Here is a 21,417-nt window from a genome sequence, read left to right as displayed (position 1 = left end):
TCTAATCAGAGTTGTGAAATATATTTCTAAAATTCTTGATATAACAAAATGATTCTAGTTTAATTTTCCTGATAGTTCATCAATATGTAGAGATAGCTAATATAATTATCCTTGGAGAACCAGTGGAGGAGATAGGAAAAACAATATAAAACTGCAAATTTTTCCTTTGAAAAATCTTTCCCACCTGATTGAAGAGAGAAAAATAATTCCTTCAATAATAAAGGCTTTCTCTTTCCTTCACTTTGCTTTCAATTTCTAGTCTAATAACCATAACAAAGTTCATTTTGGGACTGAAGAACATAATATTTTGATCGAGAAACTTTTTTTTGATAAATCAAGATTTTTGACCTCAAAGAATTTAAAGGATTCCATTTTATGAAGGATTTAGATGTTTCCAGACACTTGCTAGTGAATTAGAGAGTGAGTCAATATTCCCTCTACTTCCTCTAGTTAGCTCTTTCTTTTCACTTTGTTTCTTTTTCATCTCCTCTTATATCAACTCTAATGCTGGTGAACTAAGTTTTCCTGACAGCCAGTTGTGGGAACAAACACTAAGTTAGAAAGAAAGGCTCCTATAACCCTGTGATGTTAGACTAGAGAAGTTAGGTGTTAGACTGAAACTATCACCTGTTTCTGCTTTCCCATATCAATACTGTCTCATTCTAAAACTTGAAAGAAAATCTTATTTATAAATATCTTTCAATCTCTATTCACTTCACTTTATGCTATTTCCTGCTCTCTCTTTATATGTGATTCTATTATAAATACGTATTGTCATATATATATACTCATATCTTCACACAAAGCTTATTTTATTATTAATAGGAAAGTGTAGAGAACTAGTATGCACAGACATACTTATTACTTCTATTTTTTAGTGAAAATATTTGAGGAAGAGCATATTAGGTGCTCAAATATAACAATATAAAAATGATAAGTTGCTATTTTTAAGACATATAAATAACTAAAATTTTACTTCCTTCTACCAAAGGGTAAAATAACCAAATAATAATAACATAATAATAATAGTAATAATAATAGTAAGTATTTAAATAGTGCCTACTATATGCCAAGCAACGTGCTAAGTAATTTACAAATATTTTTTCATTTAATCCTTTTAACAGTCCATTGGGTTACAGCTCTCTTTTTATAGTTGAGGAAATTTAGGGAAGAAAAGATTACATTATTTGCCCAAGATTACATAGCTATTATGTGTCTGAGGCTGAATTTGAATTTAGTTCTTACTGAATCCAAGTCTGGTTAACCCTAAATCACTATGAAACCTAGCTATCCCAGAGTAGACCTCAATTTTCTTACTTGACCAATGAGGGCTTTAAATTAGAGAGAATCTTTAATGTTCCTTTTAGCTTAAATTCTCATGATCTTGCTGCTATGTTTCTAAAGTTGTTAAAATAGAAATAATCTGGTAAATTTTCCTTCATATGTAACATGAGTGATGTAATCTAGAAGTAATCTAAGGTTCTAGTTTTCTTGTTCTATGTTCCATGTATCTTAAAAAATGATATTTTATTTTGACACAAGATCCTTCCCAACAGTCACTGAAAAAGTTCATTCTACAAAGTACACTCCCTAAGGAGAAAAAGAAAGGGTTATGGATTATTAATGGAAAGAAAAACTTAAACAATATGATAAAAACATTGAATGTTGTGTCTCTAAGCTGGTTTTATTTACGTTGCTATGGTCATCACATGAGTAATTATTTTAGGTCCACTTTCTCCATTTTGCATCACTTCATGATGTTTTCCCCTTGTTTTTCTGAATTTTTCATACTCATTTTTTCATGGCATAGTAATGTCTCATTTAATCATTTTCTAGTACTTGAACACATTTTCTTTCTAGTCTTGTTATTAACACAAATAATGCTGAACTTTAAAAATATACTTAAAAATATCCTAAAGAAAGAGTGCAGTCAAGGATAAAAAATTTTAGGTCACTTAAGTTTTAAATTGTACCTACTTTATAGCTTCACACATATCTAGTCCCATTTTCACACAGTTCTTGGCATGGTTTGGAAGAGATATAGGAAGGCCAGACACACAGTAGTAGCAGTCTCCTAAAATTTTGATCCTCATGCATTCATTTTCCTGAAAGAAAAAAAAAAGATATTAATAGCATGAAGTCCTTGCACTCTGGTCTGATATTTAGATTCATGTAATATATAGTGTTTTATTCTTATTGATAACAATATATAGTCAACTATGCTTGAAGTAAAAGAAAAATCAAGCAAGAGATTGCCTATTACTGTTAATAGTTCAACTCATTCATCCATTTTGGGAAAAGAAAAGAAGAGTAAGTAAATAAAGCAACAAGGAGAGTGACCAAAATAACCTAGCATAAACTGTACTTATTCAGAAGTTTGTATATAAAGTAAAAAAATAATAATAATTAAATTCTATTTGATCAACAGACTCTGGCTTAAGTTTGTCAATGAAAATTTTTCTCATTTCTAACATTCATTAAGGATTTTCAATTATTGCATTCATTACCTTGAAATAAAGAAAATACAAAAAAAGTAGCCACAGAAAATATAGAGCTCTTCATGAAAGTTTATGCATAAACAAACTCATACACAAATATACATATTCATAAAAGGAGAAAGAAAAAGCTTATGTTTATTTTAAAAACTAATCCCAAATCTGAGTTAGTTTGCCTAGTATTCCTCCTTTTTTCTTTCATAAAATAAAAATAGAAGCCAGTGCTCCTTTTGATCTCTACTCCAGACACCCTAAATTTTGTGCTTAATAATGCCAGATAATAAAATATAATTTTAATACACTGTAAGAAAGCAATAAAAAACCCAATATCTTTTAGTAATGACTCCCCCTGCTACTTCATAAATATAGATTCTGAATCTCAATAGAACATGAATTTCATGAAAATAAACAAATTAATTTTTCATAGTTTAAAGTTCACATTAAACTCAACATACAAAGCTTGTGTTTGCTTGAGATACTGTTCATTTTAATTTCATTGTTAACAATGAATTGCTAAAAAATTAACAAAATTAATTTGGATGTATGAAAAGTCAAGAATATCAAAGGAATTATTGGGAAAAATGTAAAAGAAGATGATCCATCAGTACTAGATGTTAAATTTTATTATAAGTGGTAATTATCAAAACTATGTGGTATTGTCCAAGAAATAGAAAGGTAGATAAATGAAAGAGTAGCTATACAACACACAACAGTAAATGATTATATTAACTTTGTGTTTGATAAATGTAAGGATTTAAGTTTTTGACATAAGAATTCACTATTTGGTAAAAATTTTTTGGGAAAACTAGAAACAGTATCACAGACACTAGATGTAGACCAGTATCTTACACTACTTACTAAGATGAGGTCAAATTAATATATCACCTAGACATAAAAGGATATATCATGAGTAAAGTAGAAAATTCACAATCATACTTGTGAATAATTTGTGAATTAACACGAGAACATTGTGAGATGTAAAATGGATAACTTTAATTACATAAAATTAAAAAAAAAGTTTTGTATAAATAAAATCAATATAGCTAACATTAGAAGCAAAACAGAAAATTAAGGAAAAACATAGATAATCTCTTGAATAAAAGTCATATCTTAAACATATAGAGAAAATTATCAAATTTCTAAGAATATGAATCATTTCCCAATTGAGAAATGGTCAAGTGATATGAACAAGCAATTTTTGGATAAAGGTATCAAAGCTATAGATGTGGTCATATGAAAAAAATGCTTTAAATCATCATTGATTAGAGAAATACAAACTAAACTTTGAGATATCATCTCACACTTTTATTATTTATATTGAAGGAGAGGTTTCTACTATAAGTGAAAACACAATTATTTAAAGGTTGAATCTTTTGTCACTGCTGATATTTGGTTTCTTACTCTTTTGGCTAATTATTTCAATTAGCAAAAAAGTCAAATAAGACAATAGTAAATAAAGGAATGTGAGTGGATTCAAATATCACCGTATAGTTGTTCAAAGAGGAGTTCTTGATAAATTATGTATATGAAAGTGTTAAAAACTGTCAAATCAAGGAGGGTTTGGGTAAACATACTATATCTCTAATTACTTGATGCACACATTCATATGGAGGATTCTCAAACAAATACTTTAAAGGCAGTAAAACACAGACAAATTAGTTTTTACTTTTGGGACACTAATAGTTGTTATTTATAATGTGTTTTAAGGTTTGCAAAGCAATTCACAGATATTATCTCATTTGGTTGTGGAGGAATTCAACCTGTAACCTAGCAGTGCCATGCTCATGAGGTAGCTTCTAGAATAGGTGCTACAGAGATAAAAATCTAGGAAAAAAACCATAATACTGTACTATACTGGGACAGATAGATGTTAAGTGACTAGCCAGGGGCTTATAGCTAGTGTCTAGAGGTACATTTGAACTAAGGTCTTCCTGATTCAGTAACCAGCATTCTATTCACAGCATCACTTCCCTGCCTGTATTGTTCTCAATTGGATTAAAGCAACAGGACAAAAAGTATACTTTTTTGGTATGAAATAGGACAATTCATTTTTCTGAAAAGGTGAATTTTTAAAAAGGAGTAGGGGTAAGGTAATGAAGCAGATGGTGCTTCTCACCATGACTCACCTTGGCAATTTGATCAAACTTTCCAAAAAGTTCATTCAGCATGTGTACCAATTCTCCTGGAGAGCAGTCACTAGCCAGACGGGTGAATCCAACAATGTCAGCATATAATATGCTATCAAAATAAAGGAATCAGTACTTGAAAATGTATTTGTTAAGAAAAAATATTTCCCTATAAATGATCACTAATTTAGTAATTTCACATGAGGAATATAGTTTCCCTGAGGTCTGATTGCTTGTATATTTTCTTGAATTCTTCATTATTTTGAATATTTTTCCTTTGTAAAAATTTACACAGAACTTACTTGAGGTTAGTGTTATTTCAAAGATGAAAAGCAACCATCTACTTTTAATTTTCTATTTTGAACTTTGCACTTTGTTGTTGGTCTTGATTCCATTAACACTTGCAGAATCATTACTGAGAGCTAGTAAAAATGAGTTGGGCCAACAGAAATGATAATGATAATGTATTTACTTAGGAAAATCTTCCCAGAACACATGGAAAAGTGAAAAGATCCCTGCATTTGTGACTGTCATGGTTACCATTATTTATTAAGTGACCTTTCACTTAATCTCTCTTAGGCTTGAATGCTTTATCTGTAAAAAGGAATAATATTTACACTACCTGCCTCAGGGGTTGTTATAAGAATAAAAGATATTAACATGTGTAAAGTGTTCTGTAAGAATAAAATACAATTCCATGAAATGTATAATAATAATGATGAATCACAGAATTAGAGACTATCCTGGACACAGAAAGGAATTTCATTTATTGTATTCCCAAGTACCCATCCAACTTTATCTTAAGGGCAAGTGAAGAGAGGGAACCTTCCACCTACCGAAAGAAGCTCATTCCACTTATGGCTAGCTCTAAACTGTTAAGATTTGTTTCCTTTTTCTTTTTTCTTTTTTGCTGAGGCAATTGGGGTTAAGTGACTTGCCGAGAGTCACATAGCCAGGAAATGTTAAGTATCTGAGGCCAAATTTGAACTCAGGTCCTTCTGATTTCAGGGCTGGTGCTCTATCCAATGTGAAGATTTGTTTCTTAAGAGAGATTTTTTTCTTCATTGAATATCCCCTTCTTAATTTTCTGCTCATGTTTAGTACTTTGTTTTACCTTTCTTTAATATCATCTCTTCTAGTTAGGGCCTCCTCAGGGAACAATAGGAAAAATCATGTTTCCCTCCCTCCCTTTTTTGACATGATATTCTCTAAAATATATAGCTACAACTATTATGTCCACCACTAAATGCTTTCTTTTTCAGACTAATCAGCCCAAATTCCTTCAAGCAGTACTGATATGGTTTGAATTTAAGAGGTGGGTTATTGCTAAGTCATCTCAATTTTTGTCTTGCTACTGGACTCTGGTGACTGGAGGATATAGTAGCTGAAGATGTCCAATTCACTCACAAGTTAAGATAACATCTTTATAACACATTGGTTCTCTTTAAGAATGAAGAACCAATCACAATACAACAATAAATTCAAGGAACTTCATCTTTACCTAGTTGCTTTAACCAAATCAAACAAACAAACAAACAAAAAACTATTTGAATTCCAGTTCTGCACTTGATAAAGTGAAAGAGAGAGCTGACAGCAGCCTGCTACATTAGGGGAACATTTTATAGCAAATCTAAAAGACTCAGGACAAAAAATACACTTAACATCACTTTGGTAACTAAATAAAACTTAATTTTTTTTAGGACAACATCAATATGATTGTGCTTGCACATATCTGTCTTTTTACTTTTATTCTAAATATCAAATTGATTTTTCATATTCAAGTGAGTGGGCAAACATTTAGTTTTCTGAATTCTCTCATGTATTGTCATTGGATTAACGAGCTGGAAACACTGTTCCTATCCACTTTCCTCACAACTACAACTAAAAGCACTTTCCCCCTCATATCTGTCATCAGTGGATCTAGATAACTAATGCAAAATAAATAACATTTATAAACTGCTTTAAAATCTCATTTTATTCTCACAACCATCATATGAAGTGTTTTTTTTTTTATTCCTATTTTATAGATAAGGGAATCAAAACTTAAACAAGCTCAAGATCACAGTTATTGAGTATCTGAGGGATATTATGGACCCAAGTCCTTCTAACTTTAAGCCCACTACTCTATCCTCTATCATGTTGCTTCATATAAGTTGGTTGCTAAGGTAAATTACTTCTACTGACAAAGGAAGATAAAATATATTTCAGGAGAAAAGTGACAAAAAAAGACAAATCAGTTCCTGTCTCAATTATTAGCATGCTTTTTATACACAGGCCTGGATTCACTAATATTGCAAAACTCCTTTCACTGCTTAAGCCTGCAAGTAAACATTGGTTGTTCTTACAGCATGATTAGAAATAGATTTTGTATATTCCATTTTGAGAACACAAATTCACTTTCCATTTGTTATCTTTAGTTGGTTTGTATGTGTATGTCTCTGTGTATTTGTTTAAATTTCGTATATTTTCAAGTCATTTTTAGATACACAATCCATGTTATCATTTTCACCAAATTTTAGCTTGCCTGACATTGATTTCCCAGTGCTGTTTAACAGCTCTCTGTGTTTGTTTTTAGTCATTCATAGTTCCGTTTAACCCGGAATATCAGGGCTCATGTTTACTCAATGATGTTTGCCATGGGACTCAACCTTTGCTTTTCTGGACTCCATTCATTTAAATCTATGCTTATCTTTACAAGTGTGGATTATCAGTCACTTACAAAGCTTTATAAAGATTAGAGAATGATGGCTGAACTTTGGTCTACATCTGAGGCAGAAGAATAGCAGTGGGCTGATTATTCTCCCTTATCAGGTACAGTGAGTATTGCCCTTCAGTGAAATTCTGTACCTTCCAGGGTGGCAATACCTAGTCAGGATGATGTTTTTAATCCTTTCATTTCTTATTATTCCAGAATTTTATTTAATTTGGTTTGCTTTCTGCTAAGAAATTTCAACAAGCTTCTTAATTTTAATAACATATACAAATGTTCCCATAGAGAGAAACATTTTTTTTCTCTTTAAAGACTTTTGTCTTTCTTTTCTGATAGATGGGTGACTTTGTAAAAGTCACCTTCTGAAGAATCTTTAGCTATTCTATTTAATAGTAATTAAACAGAATATACAAATATGTCTGGTGTTCATGGAAACTGCCCCCTGATGAAGTTTAGAACTCCTTTGGAGAAGATCCCCTCCCCCAGAAGCAGGATAGAGAGGTGATACAGACATCAATTAGGCTAAAGGAACATATCTTGCCATTCAAGGAAAAGAGCTCCATTTATATTAATCAGTTTTTGATTTGGGATCCATGAACTTTAAAACATTTCATAACTACATGTCATATCATTTCTACATCATAACTTTCTCTATTCTGGATTCGATAAAAATTTAAACAGGAATTTCTGAGGAGTTTTGTGGAAGTCAGGGATAAAATCCAGCAGATGACACAGAGCTATGACCAAATATTTAGCCAAAATTTTATAATAAGATACTGTAAACATCCCATGCAAGAAAAAGGAAAAAAAATCAGACTTCTTTTCTGGTATGAAAGGAGGGTCAAAAAAATTGCAGATTTTCCAGATAGCAAGGGTACACTGCCCTTTAGCTCCTCCTTACCATCTCACCATGTGAAAGGCATAACAGTAACTGGTTTCCTTTGAAATCCTATGTATTTTATTTTACGCATTTATAAACATTATTGTGAGAAGGGTTCTATAGGTTTCACAAGATTGCCAAAGAGGTTTAAAGCACACAAAATGTTTAGAACCTCTATAAAGGATTACTGAGCCACTAATTTATCTAATTTGTTGAAAAAATAATAAAATGTTTTCTATTTTGACATTTAGTGGATCTATTTGTATGGAAAAAAGAATTGATATAAAAGAATATCCATTTCTTAAAATTATTCCTTTTTTTCCCAGAGACTTACACTAATTTAGACTTTCATCACTTTTTACCTGTGCTATTGTAATAATGTCCTACCTAGTCCCCTTATTAACATATAAGAGCACAGAAGGTAAATTTCATTTTTATCTATTTATATATACCCAGTGTCTAAGACATAATAGCCACTCAGTAAGTGCTTGTTATCTGATGGATTGGTTTTTCTCTATGGTCTTGCCCTTCTCCAGTTCTTCAACAGTCAGCCAAATTGGTATTCTTAAGGCATTGATCTGAACATAGTCTCTCTCTCAAGAAATTTCATGGATTCCTTGCTGCTTCTAAGATTAAAAAATATTCTCTGAAATTCAAAGCTCTTAATAATTGAATTCTAATTTTTCTGCTCAGGCTAATTCCATAACAATTCTCCATATGTATTCTATTTCCCAGCCAAACTGTAGTCCTTAATGTTCTATATATGGCATTCTGTGCCGTTCCCCATGCTTGAAATGCTCTCTATTTCTTAAAATCCCTGGCATCTTCCAAGGCTTTATTCAAGTGATGCTTCCTAAAATGAGGTCTTTACTGATTCAGCATTCCAGTCCCTTCCCCAATAATTTTTATAGTTTGTTATGTTTTTTTTTTTTTAATAGAGAGATATAAGTGATCTCTGTGAACACAACATAAACTCCATAAAGATAGGTAGGCACTACTTCGGGGCACACAGGTGATATTAATAAATGATCCCTAAATTACATTGAATGTATATTTAGCATTTTAAAAGATTTCTTTGAATTTGCAAAATGTTAATTAATTACTCTGTTTTAGACTTTAACACATAAACTCATATTGTAGATATTTATGCTACTGCTAAATGGTACCTTCATATACTTTTAGTCAATGGTTAAATGCCAACTTTTATTAAGTTGCTTAAAACACAATTGTTTTATACCTTTGGACTTTTGGGGAATTACCATTTGTCAGAGTCTCAGCTACCATTGCACAAGACCATAAATTTAGAGCTTTAAAGAACTTTGGAGGCCAATGAATCTAACCTGCTCATTTTACAGATGAGGAAATTAAGGAATAAAGAAGTTAAGTAATTTGCTTGGTCATAAGTATTGTAATTACTAATAACAATAAACTATTATTATTGTTACAGTATTGTTATTAATTATATTATTGTTAATATATGTATGTTATAATTATATATGATATATTGTATTATTGTTAATAATGATAATTTATTAGTAAATAGTAATAATAGCAATATCACTAATAGTAGTACTTATTAGTAATATAACTAGTATATGTGTGAACAAGGATTTGAACTTAAGTCTTTCTGGTGCCAAATCCAGCATTCCATTCACTACATCAACATTTCTATTAAGGTACTTTTCAAAAATTTCAAAAATTCAAAAAATGTTCATTTAGGAAAAAGCAGAATTATGAGTGGGAAAGGAAGAAAGTACAAGAAAGTACAGAGGTTCTCAAATTACTCAGTGTTTTCTATGACTGCAAAATTTCTGAGAGAGACATGAATATGAATCACTTTGTCAATACATATCACAACAGTTAAAACAAGAAATAAAATTATAGGAAAAACAGATATGAATTAATGATATACTATTATAATGGTATAATATAACTTTTTGTATTTATTTTCCTGAAGCAATTGGGGTTAAGTGACTTGCCTAATGTCACACAGCTCCTAAGTGTCAAGTGTATGAAGCCAGATTTGAACTGAGGTTTTCCTGACTTCAGATCTGGTGCTCTGGACTCCAAATGCACAGACACAGAGAAGTTAATTCATTCGTTAGCCAGATTGCTTGCTAAATCCTGCTAACAAACATGAACAAAGCACAATACCTCACATTGGTGTGCCGCTTGACATAGAGATTGTGAAAGTTGTTTGTGTTTTCCAGCTGGCCTGCTTTGGGTCCCTGCAACCTCTGAATGATCTCTGCTTTCATTTCCATGGCAATGTGAGCAGGCAGTAAAGAGAGCAGAAGACGCTCCTAGAACAAAGAAATGATTAATAAAAACAACAACTAAGAAAATTTTAAATGACTAACATTGTATAAATAGTAACTAAAAATCAACAATGGATTTTAAGAGGATTCATCTTGACCCAAGTCCCCATCAACAAAAACACATAAGTATATTTTTTTCCATGGTCAGAGAGAATTATTACATTGCTTATTATTATTCAGTTTCATGAATGTGTCCAGTTCTGTAGAAAAAAAGAGTATCTTCCCCAAGGAGACTATATTTCAAGTTGGATTTTTTAAATTGTTGAAAGAGAAATGCCATTCACATACCAAAACATGGTTAACCTAAGAAAGAAAACATCCATTTTTTGTTGTTGTTTAATCTACTTGGGAACTGAAGTACATGTTTTGTTGTACTATAAAAGTTTGCCAATATGTCACTTTTTATTTTGTCCACAAAGACAGTCACAGATGAACTATCTATTATAACTATTTATTATATGATCTATCCATGGAATTCCACAGTGATTCTAATTTAAGGAAAAGCAATAATAAACACACTGCAAAACCTCTATAAAGGTTATAAGTCCATGTTTTTCTAAGATTGTTGAGTTCATCATTTCTTATAGCATAGTAGTACAGTAGTCTATCAGACTCATAAACCATCACTTGTTCATCCATTCATGGCCCAGTTCATGGGTATCATTGCAATGTGCAGTCCTTTGTCATCACAAAGAGGTGCTATATGTATTTTAGAACATGTGAATTCTTATCTTTTCCCCTAATCATCTTTGGAAACAGATCAAACAGTGGTATTGCCAGGTAAAAGGGATAGGCAGTTTTATAAATTTTTGGCCATTTCAGATTGTTCTCCAAAATGGTTGTATCAGTTCACAATTCTACCAACAATAAATTAGTGTTCTAATCCAGATTCCCCCCAACATTTGTAGCTTTCCTCTTCAACTGTTTTAGCCTGTCTAGTAGATATAAATGATATTTTAAGGTTCTTTTAATATGATTTAGAACATTTTTCCATCTGAATATATATTGAATTGATTTCTCAATGGAAAACTGCTTGCTCATATCCTTTGAGCATTTGTCAATTGGGGAATTACTTATATACTCATAGATTTTCCAGAGTCCTTTATACATTTGAGCGATGAGAAATGTTTTTATCTTTTCTAAAAGTTTTTTTTTTAAAGAAACTGCTTGTTGGGGCAGCTAGGTGGTGCAGTGGATAGAGCATCAGCCCCGAAGTCAGGAGGAACTGAGTTCAAATCTGGTCTCAGACACTTAACACTTCCTAGCTGTGTGACCTTGGGCAAGTCACTTAACCCCAATTGTGTCAGCAAAAAAACAAAACAAAACAAAAAAAGCCCTGCTTGTTATTTTGTATTTTAATGTATGCCCAGGGTGTAGAGTGTGTTCAAGGAAGACTAGTACCTCTGGTGTGAAGGCTGCTGAGCCCTTTATAGACTGCTTTCTACCTTTGGTGACCATCTGATCCACTTAACTCTCATCTATGGGTCCAAAAAGCTGTGGCAATCGCATCCTGGTAAACCATTTTGGTAGACAGGGTAAACCTGGTTGAGTATAATCAAAGGGTATCAAACTTTATGGTGAGTTAGATTGGCATCTACCCCAGGCATGCAAAGACTTTCCCCGATGGAATGAGAGAATGAGAATGATTTGTTCCAATGGCCGTGAAGGCAGATGAAACAGACATTGTGGAGCATGTAGAATTTGATTAGACACCAAGATTATTCACTGTATTTCCAGTCCATCACCAAGTATCTTGACTCTATCTTGCCACTGGAAATTTATGGCTTTAGAGGAGAGAGTGAAGCTGATGACCTCGTGCAATTCTACCTCACTTAAATCTAATTTATACATGAATCAAAAGATATTGCCATACCATTTTACTATATCTACCTATCTCAAAGTCCCGTGGCAATTAATGAATGATGAAGCAGCAGATGCGAATACACTGGGATCTGTAGTCAAAACCCTACACATAGGCAGCCCAGATCATAGGATCATCTTCTCACTTGAAACAACAGTGGGATTCAGCAGCTCCCTGGGTATCTGAGAAGCCTTTTAAGGACCATACTATTCACCTAGTGTAATGAAGAGGCTGGAAAAGTTGCTCTAAAAATTATCTGTTTCCCCAATCCTGGTCTGATTACTGTGTCAAGTAGACATCCTGCTCTGTGGTTGAATTACTAAAAAATGTACAAAAACTTCGGAAAAGCTTAATGCTTTCACTATTGGTGCATGGAATGTGAGTACACTTATAGACAATATACAATTTAGTAGCTCTGAAAAAAAAAACAGCTTTTGTTGTGAGAAAACTATCACATCCAAATAGTAGCCCTGAGTGAAACAAGGCTGACAAATGAAGGCTAGCTTACTGAAGTAGGAGCTGGATATTTTTCTTGAATGACTGCAGTAAAAGGGAGCATCCAGAAGCTGCTGTAGGTTTTGTAATCAAAACTCATCTAGCAAACAAGCTTGTATGCCTTCCAAAAGGAGTGAATGACAGGCTCATGACAATGTGATTGTGTCTTGCAGGAAAATGCCATGTCACCATCATTCAGTGCCTATGCTCCCAATACCATGAACTCTGATGTGGTCAAAGAAAAAACTTTTATAAAGATCTGGAGACCCATATTATCAATATGCCAAAAGAGGAGAAACTTATAATTCTGGGTGATTTTAATGCTAGAATATACTTAGTCCTACAAATTATGGCAGATAATCCTTGGGAGGGATGAAGCTGCAGACAGCAATAGTAATTGTCATTTACTATTGAAGGCTTATGCATCTCATAATTATCTTATCATGAACACTGTATTCTGTTTACTACATGCAATAAAACTTTGTGGATGTGCACTTGTGGCAAGCATTGACATTTAATGGACTTTGTGAATATAAGAAGAAGAGACAGAAAGGATATGAGAATGATCAAGACAATGTGTATTGTAGAGTGCTGGACTGATCATAGGCTTATCCACTCCAAGCTGAACATTCACATTCAACAAAAGTGGCAACCTCAAGGCAAAAAGACTACTAGAAGAATTGATTCAACAGATTAGAGCGCTTTTTTGAGAAGAAACAGTTTGTTGCCAATTTGGAAAGTACGTTGAGCCAATACAAAGTTGGCAACAATGGAGCAGAAAAGGAGTGGGCAGCTTTCAGAGATTTGGTGTACAGCATTACATTTGCTCATCTGGGTGAAAAAAAATCACAAAAATGAAGACTGGGGAAATTCAGAAGCTATTAAATGAAAAACGAGAACTCCACAGGGTGTACCAACAGGGTAGTTTATCAGTCTCTAAAAAAATAGCATTCAATTCTATCAAAAGTAAAGTGCAATCAAAAGTTAGGAAGATTAAAGATTCTTAGTTCAGTAAAAAGGCAGATGAAATTAAATTTTATGCTGTTAGCAACAATCTACAGCATTTTTATGATACATTGAAGGCTCTTTAGTGGCCAAAGATCTATGGTGCACCTCAACTACACAATGCTGATGGCATCCTGATTATGATAAGGACATGACCCTAGAGAGATGGGCTGAATATTTCCATAGTGTTTTCAATAGACCATCACCAATCAATGCTTAGCTATTGACCATTTTCCACAAATTGAAATCAATCATTCCCTAGCTGAAGTCCCAAATGAAGAAAAGATTTTGAATGTCATTAGGCTATTTTTGTGTAGCAAAGCACAAGATGATAATTCTATTCCAGCTGAAATTTTCAAGGTGGGGGGCGTCTATTGCTCATATAAAGGTTGAACTGAAAATTTTCAGATTATGTGGCAAGAGGAAGTTATGCCCCAGGAGTTCAAGGATACATACATTGTCCATCTTTATAATGGTGAAAGGAATAGATTGTCCTATGATGACCCCAGGAAAAAGGGGGCTCTCTCTCTTAGTCATTGCTGGCAAAATTCTTGTCAGAATCTTCTTCTGACTCCACATCTAGAAAGATATCATCTACCTGAGAGCCAATGTGGCTTCAGAAGGGTCTGAGGACAGTTAATGTAATGTTTAATGCCCACCAAATCCAGGAGAAATTCCAGGAACAGAAGAGAGAGCTGTATACAACATTTATAGATCTGATCAAGGTCTTTGATACTGTCAGTTATGAGGGCTTATGGAAAAGTATGTCAAAATTTGGTTGCCCAGAGAAGTTCATCAGTATAGTACAGCAATTTCATGATGGCATGCTTGCCCAGATTCTGGACAATGTGTGATGTTCTTGAGTTTTCTCATTCACCAATTGAATGAAGCAAGGCTGTGTTCTTGCTCCCCTGTTTTAAGCAAGATCTTTTTATCCATCTTGTCAAATGCCTTCAATGAGGCATGGAATCAAAGTCAGCTACCATACTGATGATAAATTCTTCAACTTGAAAAGGCTACAAGACAAAACCAAAATGGAATGTTGGTGCATGATTTTTTTGTTTGTAGATAATTGTGCACACAATGCAGCTTCTGAAGCTAAGATGCAACAAAGTCTGCATCAATTCTGCTTGGGCTAATTTGATCTTTTTTTTGTATTATAGTAACATTTTATTGACAGAATCCATGCCTGGGTAATTTTTTTTTTACAACATTATCCCTTGCGCTCACTTCTGTTCCGATTTTTCCCTCCCACCTCCACCCCTCCCCTAGATGGCAAGCAGTCCTATATATTTGAATATTTCTAGATATCCTAGATACAATGTATGTGTGCAGATCCAAACAGTTTTCTTGTTTCACAGGGAGAATTGGATTCAGAAGGTAGAAGTAACCTAGGAAGAAAAACAAAAATGCAAAGAGTTTACATTCATTTCCCAGTGTTTTTTTTTTTTTTTCCTTTGGGTGTAGCTGCTTCTGTCCATCACTGATCAACTGAAACTGAATTAGGTCTCTTTGTCAAAGAAATCCACTTCCATCAGATTACATCTTCATAAAGTATCGTTATTGACATATATAATGATCTCTGGGTTCTGCTCATTTCACTTAGCATCAGTTCATGTAATTCTCTCCAAGCCTCTCTGTATTCATGCTGCTGTTCATTTCTTACAGAACAATAATATTCCATAACATTCATATACCACAATTTACCCAACCATTCTCCAATTGATGGGCAGCCACTCAGTTTCCAGCTTCTAGCCACTACAAACAGGGCTGCCACAAATATTCAAACATACAGGTCCCTTTCCCTTCTTTAGTATCTCTGGGGTATAAAGCCCAGTAGAACACTGCTGGGTCAAAGGGTATCACGTTTGATAACTTTTTGGGCATAATTCCATATTGCTCTCCAGAATGGCTGGATTCGTTCACAGCTCCACCAACAATGTATCAGTGTCCCAGTTTTCCACATCCCTCAACACTCATCATTTATTTTTCCTTCATCTTAGCCAATCTGACAGGTGTGTAATAATATCTCAGAGTTGTCTTAATTTGCATTTCTCTGATTAATAATGATTTGGAACACTCTTTCATATGAGTGGTAATGATTTTAATTTCATCATCTGAAAATTGTCTGTTCATATCCTTGACCATTTATCAATTGGAGAATGGCTTGGGGTTTCTTATAAATTAGAAGTCAGCTCTCTATATTTTTAAATGAGGCCTTTATCAGAACCTTTAACTGTGAAGATGTTTTCCCAGTTTTTTGCTTCCTTCTAATCTTGTTTACATTAGTTTTGTTTTACAGATGCTTTTTAATTTGATGTAATCAAAATTTTTTTTGATCAATAATGGTCTCTAATTCATCTTTAGTCAAATTTCTTCCTCTTCCATAAGTCTGAAGATAAACTATCCTATGTTCCTCCAATTTGTTTATAATCTCGTTCTTTATGTCTAAATCATGGACCCATTTTGATCTTATCTTGGTATACGGTTTAAGTGTGGGTCCATCCTAATTTCTCCATACTAATTTCCAGTTATCCCAACAGTTTTTGTCAAATAATGAATTCTTATCCCAAAAGTGAGGATCTTTGGGTTTGTCAAACACCTAAATTGCTATAGTTGACTATTCTTCTTTGAACCTAACCTGTTCCACTGATCAACTAATCTATTTCTAGAATACCAAATGGTTTTGGTGACTGCTGCTTTATAATATAGTTTTAGGTCAGATACAAGCTAGGCCACCTTCATTTGATTTTTTTCATTAATTCTTTTGAGATTCTTGACCTTTTATTATTCCATATGATTTTGTTGTTATTTTTCTAGATCATTAAAAATATTTTCTTGGAATCTGATTGGTATAGGACTAAATAAATAGATTAGTTTAGGGAATATTGTCATCTTTATTATATTTGCTTGACCTATCCAGGAACATTGATATTTTCAATTGTTTAAGTCTGACTTTATTTGTGTGGAAAGTTTTTTATAATTTAGCTCATATAATTCCTGACTTTCCTTTGGAGATAGATTCCCAAATATTTTATCTGTTGACAGTTATTCTGAATGGAATTTCTCTTTGTATCTCTTGCTGTTGGATTTTGTTGGTGATGTATAAAATGCTGAGGTTATGGGTTTATTTTATAACCTGCAACTTTGCTAAGGTTATGGATTATTTCTAATAGCTTTTTGTAGAACCTCTAAGGGTTCTCTAAGTATCCATCATATCATCCAAAGGTGATAGTTTGGTTTCCTCACGCCTATTCTGATTCCTTTAATCCTTTTCGACTCTTATTGCCGAGGGCTAGTATTTCTAATACAATATTGAATAGAAATGGTGACAGTGGGCAACCTTGCTTCCTCCAGATCTTACTGGGAAAGATTCCAGTTTTCGCCATTGCATTATGCTTACTGATGGTTTAAATATATGCCCTGACTATTTTAGAAAAGATCCATTTATTCCTATACTCTCAAGTGTTTTTATTAGGAATGGATGTTGGTTTTATCAAATGCTTTTCATCTTTGAGGTGATCATATGGTTTTGTTAGTTTTGTTTATTGATATAGTCAATTATGCTAATAGTTTTCCTAATATTGAACCAGCCCTGCATTCCTGGTTATAAATCCTACTTGATCATAGTGTATTATCCTGTGGATGATTTTCTGTAATCTTTTTGCTAATATTTTATTTAAGATTTGATCGATGTTCATTAGAGAATTGGTCTATAATTTTCTTTTCTGTTTCCTACCTGGTTTAGGTATCATACCATGTCTGTGTCGTAAAAGGAGTTTGGTAGGACTCCTTCAGTCCCTATTTTTAAATAGTTTATTATAGATTGGGGTTAATTGTTCTTTAAATGTTTGGTAGAATTCAATGTAAATCCATCTGGTCCTGGGGATTTTTTCTTGGGAGTTGGTTAATACTTTTCTATTTGTTTTTCTAAGATGGGACTGTTTAGGATATTTACTTCTTCCTCTGTTAATCTGGGCAAGCTATATGTTTAGGTATTCTTCCATTTCATTTAAGTTGTCAATTTATTGCCATAAAGTTAGCAAAGTAATTCCTGATTATTGTTCTAATTTCCTCTTCATTAGTGGTGAGTTCTCCCTTTTCATTTTTAAGACTAACAATTTGATTTTCCTCTTTCCTTTTTTAATCAGATTTACTAAGGTTTGTCTATTTTGTTGGTTTTTTCATAGAACCAACTCTTAGTTTATTAATTAATTCAATAGTTTTTTACTTTCAATTTTATTGATCTCTCCTTTTATTTTTAAATTTCAAGTTTAGTGTTTGACTGGGGGTTTTAATTTGTTCCTTTTCTAGCATTTTTTAGTTTAAGCCCAATTCATTGACCTTCTCTTTCTCTGCTTTATGCAAGTAAGCCTCTAGAATATGAGAAAATTCTCCTTATTACCGCTTTGGCTGCATCCCACATTTGATATGATTTCTCATTATTGTCATTTTCTTGGGTGAAGTTATTAATTAGTCTATGATTTGCTGTTTCACCAATCATTCTTTTAGTATGGAATTATTTAGTTTACAATTATTTTTTGGTCACTTTCTGGCTTTTGTTGAGTGTAATTTTTATTGCATCGTGGTCTGAAAAGGATCATTCCACTATTTCTGCCTTACTGCATTTGAGTTTGACGTTTTATGTCCTAATATATGGTCTATTTTGTATAGGTTTCCATGAACTGCTGAAAGAAAGTGTACTCCTTTCTGTCTCCATTTCGTTTTCCTCAAGAGGTCTATCATATCTAACTTTTCTAGTATTCTATTTACCTCTTGACTTCTTTCCTTATTTATTTTGTGATTTGATTTATCTAATTCTAGAGTGCAAGGTTGAGATCTCCCACTATTATAGTTTGCTATCTATTTCTTCTGCAGCTCTCTTAATTTCTCTTTAAAATTTAGATGCTACACCACTTTGGTGCATATGTATTAATATTGATATTGCTTCATTATTTATGCTACTCTTTAGCAAGATATAGTCCTTCCTTATCTCTTTTAATTAGATCAATTTTGTTTTGTGATCTGAGATCAGGATGGTTACCCTCTTTTGACTTCACCTGAGCATAGTAAGATTTTGCTCCATCCTTTTACCTTTATTCTGCATGTATCTCCCTGCTTCAGGTGTTGTTTCCTTAAAAAATTGTAGAAGGATTCTGGCTTTTAATCCATTCTGCTAATCGCTTCCTCTTTATGGGGGAGTTTACCCCGTTCACATTTATGGTTAAAATTACCAATTCTGTATTACTTGCCATCTTGTTAACCCTATTTATGCTTTTCTCCCTTCTTTCCCCCTTACCCCCCTTCCCAGTATTAAACTTGTGAGCACCACTTGCTTCTCCCCCCTCCTTTTTAGTATCCCTCCCCACCTTAGGTTCCTCCCCTATCTTACTCCTTTCCTCTCAGTTTCTGTATTCCCTTCTGCTTAGCTTATTCCTTCCCTTTTTCACTTCTCACTTTTCAATGAGATGGGAGAAGTTTCACCATATATTGAATATGTCTAACATTTTTCTCTTAAAGTAATTCTTATGGCAGTAAAATACCCACTATATCATCCCCTCCATTCTTTCTCTCAGATATAATAGGTTTCTTTGCCTCTTTGTGAGATATAATACCCCACTTTCCCTTTTTTCTGATACAATGTCCTTTCCACCTCTGATTTCTAGAACAAGGATACATGTATTTTTATACATCTTTACAGCATAAATATAGTTCCCAAAATTTCTTTTTTCCTTTTTAGGTTTTTCTTGAGTTCTATATTTGCAGATCAAACTTTTGTTAAGTTCTGGTTTTTTCACCAAAAATAGGTGAAATTCACTTATTTCATTGAATGACCATCTTCTTCCCTGGAAAAAGATGCTCATTCTGGCTGGGTAAGTTATTTTTGGTTGCATACGAGTTCTTTAGCCTTTCGGAATATCATATTTCAGGCCCTTTGATCTTTTAATGTGGATGCTGCTAGATCTTGGGTGATCCTTATTGTGGCTCCTCTATATTTGAATTGGGTTTTTCTAGCTGCTTGGAGTATTTTTTACTTTGTTTGAGGGTTCTGGCATTTGGCCACTATATTTCTTGGTGTTTTGATTTTAGGATCCGTTTCAGTGGGTGATCGATGAATCCTTTCAATGTCTATTTTACCCTCTGTTTCTATGACTTCTGGGCAGTTCTCTTTGATAATTTCCTGGAAAATAGTGTCCAGGCTCTTTTTTTCATTGTATTTTTCTGGGAGTCCAATGATTCTCAGATTGTCTCTCCTAGACCTGTTTTCCAGGTCTGTTGTTTTCCCCAGATGTTTCTCCATTGTTTGGTTTTTTTGGTCTTGCTTGACTGATTCTTCTTGTCTCCTCGAGTCATTCAATTCCATTTGTTCTATTCTTATTTTCAATGAAGTGTTTTCTTCACTCACTTTTTTATATCTTTTTTCTAATTGTCCAATTTGTTCTATGGAATGTTTTTCCATTTCGCCCATTTTATTCTTTAGTGAGCTATTTTCTGTTTCCAGTTCACTAATCCTATTTTTCAAGGATTTTATTTCTTTATCCATTCTGTCTTTAAGTGAGTGGGATGACTTCTCCAGACTCTCTTGCCAAGCCTCCCTCTCCTTTTCCCATTTTTCTTGTAGCTCTCTTGTGAGAGCCTTTTTAATTTCTTCTATGAGATTCATCTGTGCTGAGGAACAGATGATCTCCTCCTGTGGGGATTCACCTGAAGATAATCTGTTTTTAGTCTCCTCAGGGTTTAGAGTCTGTTCTCTGTCTGTATAAAAGCTGTCAATCGTTAAAGTCCTTTTTAACTTTTTGCTCATTTTGTCAGAGAAGAATCAGAGACAAACTAGCAAAGAAAAAAAAGGAAAAAAAAAACAAAACACAAATGGAATCTGCTTTTTTGGGGGGAGGGGCTGGGTGGCGTTACTGAGCTTCCTCTACAGACTGAGGAGGCAGCAGCGAGGCACTAGCAGGACTGTGTTGCACCTGTGTTCTGAGACTCTGAGAGTATGCTGAGACGCTGTGGGGGAGGGGTGGCCGGTCTCAAGGAACTCCAGCTGTTTGGGGTTGTATTCTTCACCCCCGGTGTTTTTAGCTTCTCTGCTGGGCTACTGACTTGCTGCCAGGGCAAAGTATCCAATCCTGTAGTGAAGCTCTCCTCGCAGAGACGGCTGAGATCACACCCAACCCCCTCCAGTCTGCTCGGCTGTGAGCTGCCTGCCTAGCTCCTGATGCCGCTGCCTGCCCTCAGCCTGTGCCGGATCTAAAACCGTCCCGCCCTCGAGGAAAAACAGACCTTTGCTGGCGAGGGCTAATTTGATCTAACAATTAATACCTCTATCAGTTAGCACCACATCATATGTTGAACCATCAGTTACAGTAAATGGTGAAGTTTTTAATGCTGTGGATAAATTCTCTTATTTTGGCAAATATCTTTCAAGAAAGTAACATTCAAGAAAGTAAAAGGAGATTGATACACACATTGCCAGAGGTAGCCCAGTCTTTGAGAGGCTCTGAAGAAAAGTGTGGGAGAGGAGAGGTA

General features: G+C 33.8%; 1 protein-coding gene across 1 annotated transcript in view; it reads right to left on the bottom strand.

Annotated features, from left to right (window-relative positions):
• Positions 1 to 21,417, bottom strand: part of ADCY2 (adenylate cyclase 2) — a 605,008-nt gene that overhangs the window by 151,083 nt on the left and 432,508 nt on the right. The window contains exons 5-7 of the mRNA XM_031946113.1: positions 10,366 to 10,514; positions 4,622 to 4,733; positions 1,978 to 2,105 (exon numbers count right to left, since the gene is read on the bottom strand). Of these exons, the coding sequence (XP_031801973.1) occupies positions 1,978 to 2,105; positions 4,622 to 4,733; positions 10,366 to 10,514 (389 nt within the window). The remainder of the gene's footprint in view (positions 1 to 1,977; positions 2,106 to 4,621; positions 4,734 to 10,365; positions 10,515 to 21,417) is intronic.

This window comes from Sarcophilus harrisii, chromosome 1, assembly GCF_902635505.1.
Source record: "Sarcophilus harrisii chromosome 1, mSarHar1.11, whole genome shotgun sequence".
Taxonomy (NCBI): Eukaryota; Metazoa; Chordata; class Mammalia; order Dasyuromorphia; family Dasyuridae; genus Sarcophilus; species Sarcophilus harrisii.
Note: the sequence above shows the minus strand (reverse complement) of the source record. Positions and strands in the feature narration are given on the sequence as shown.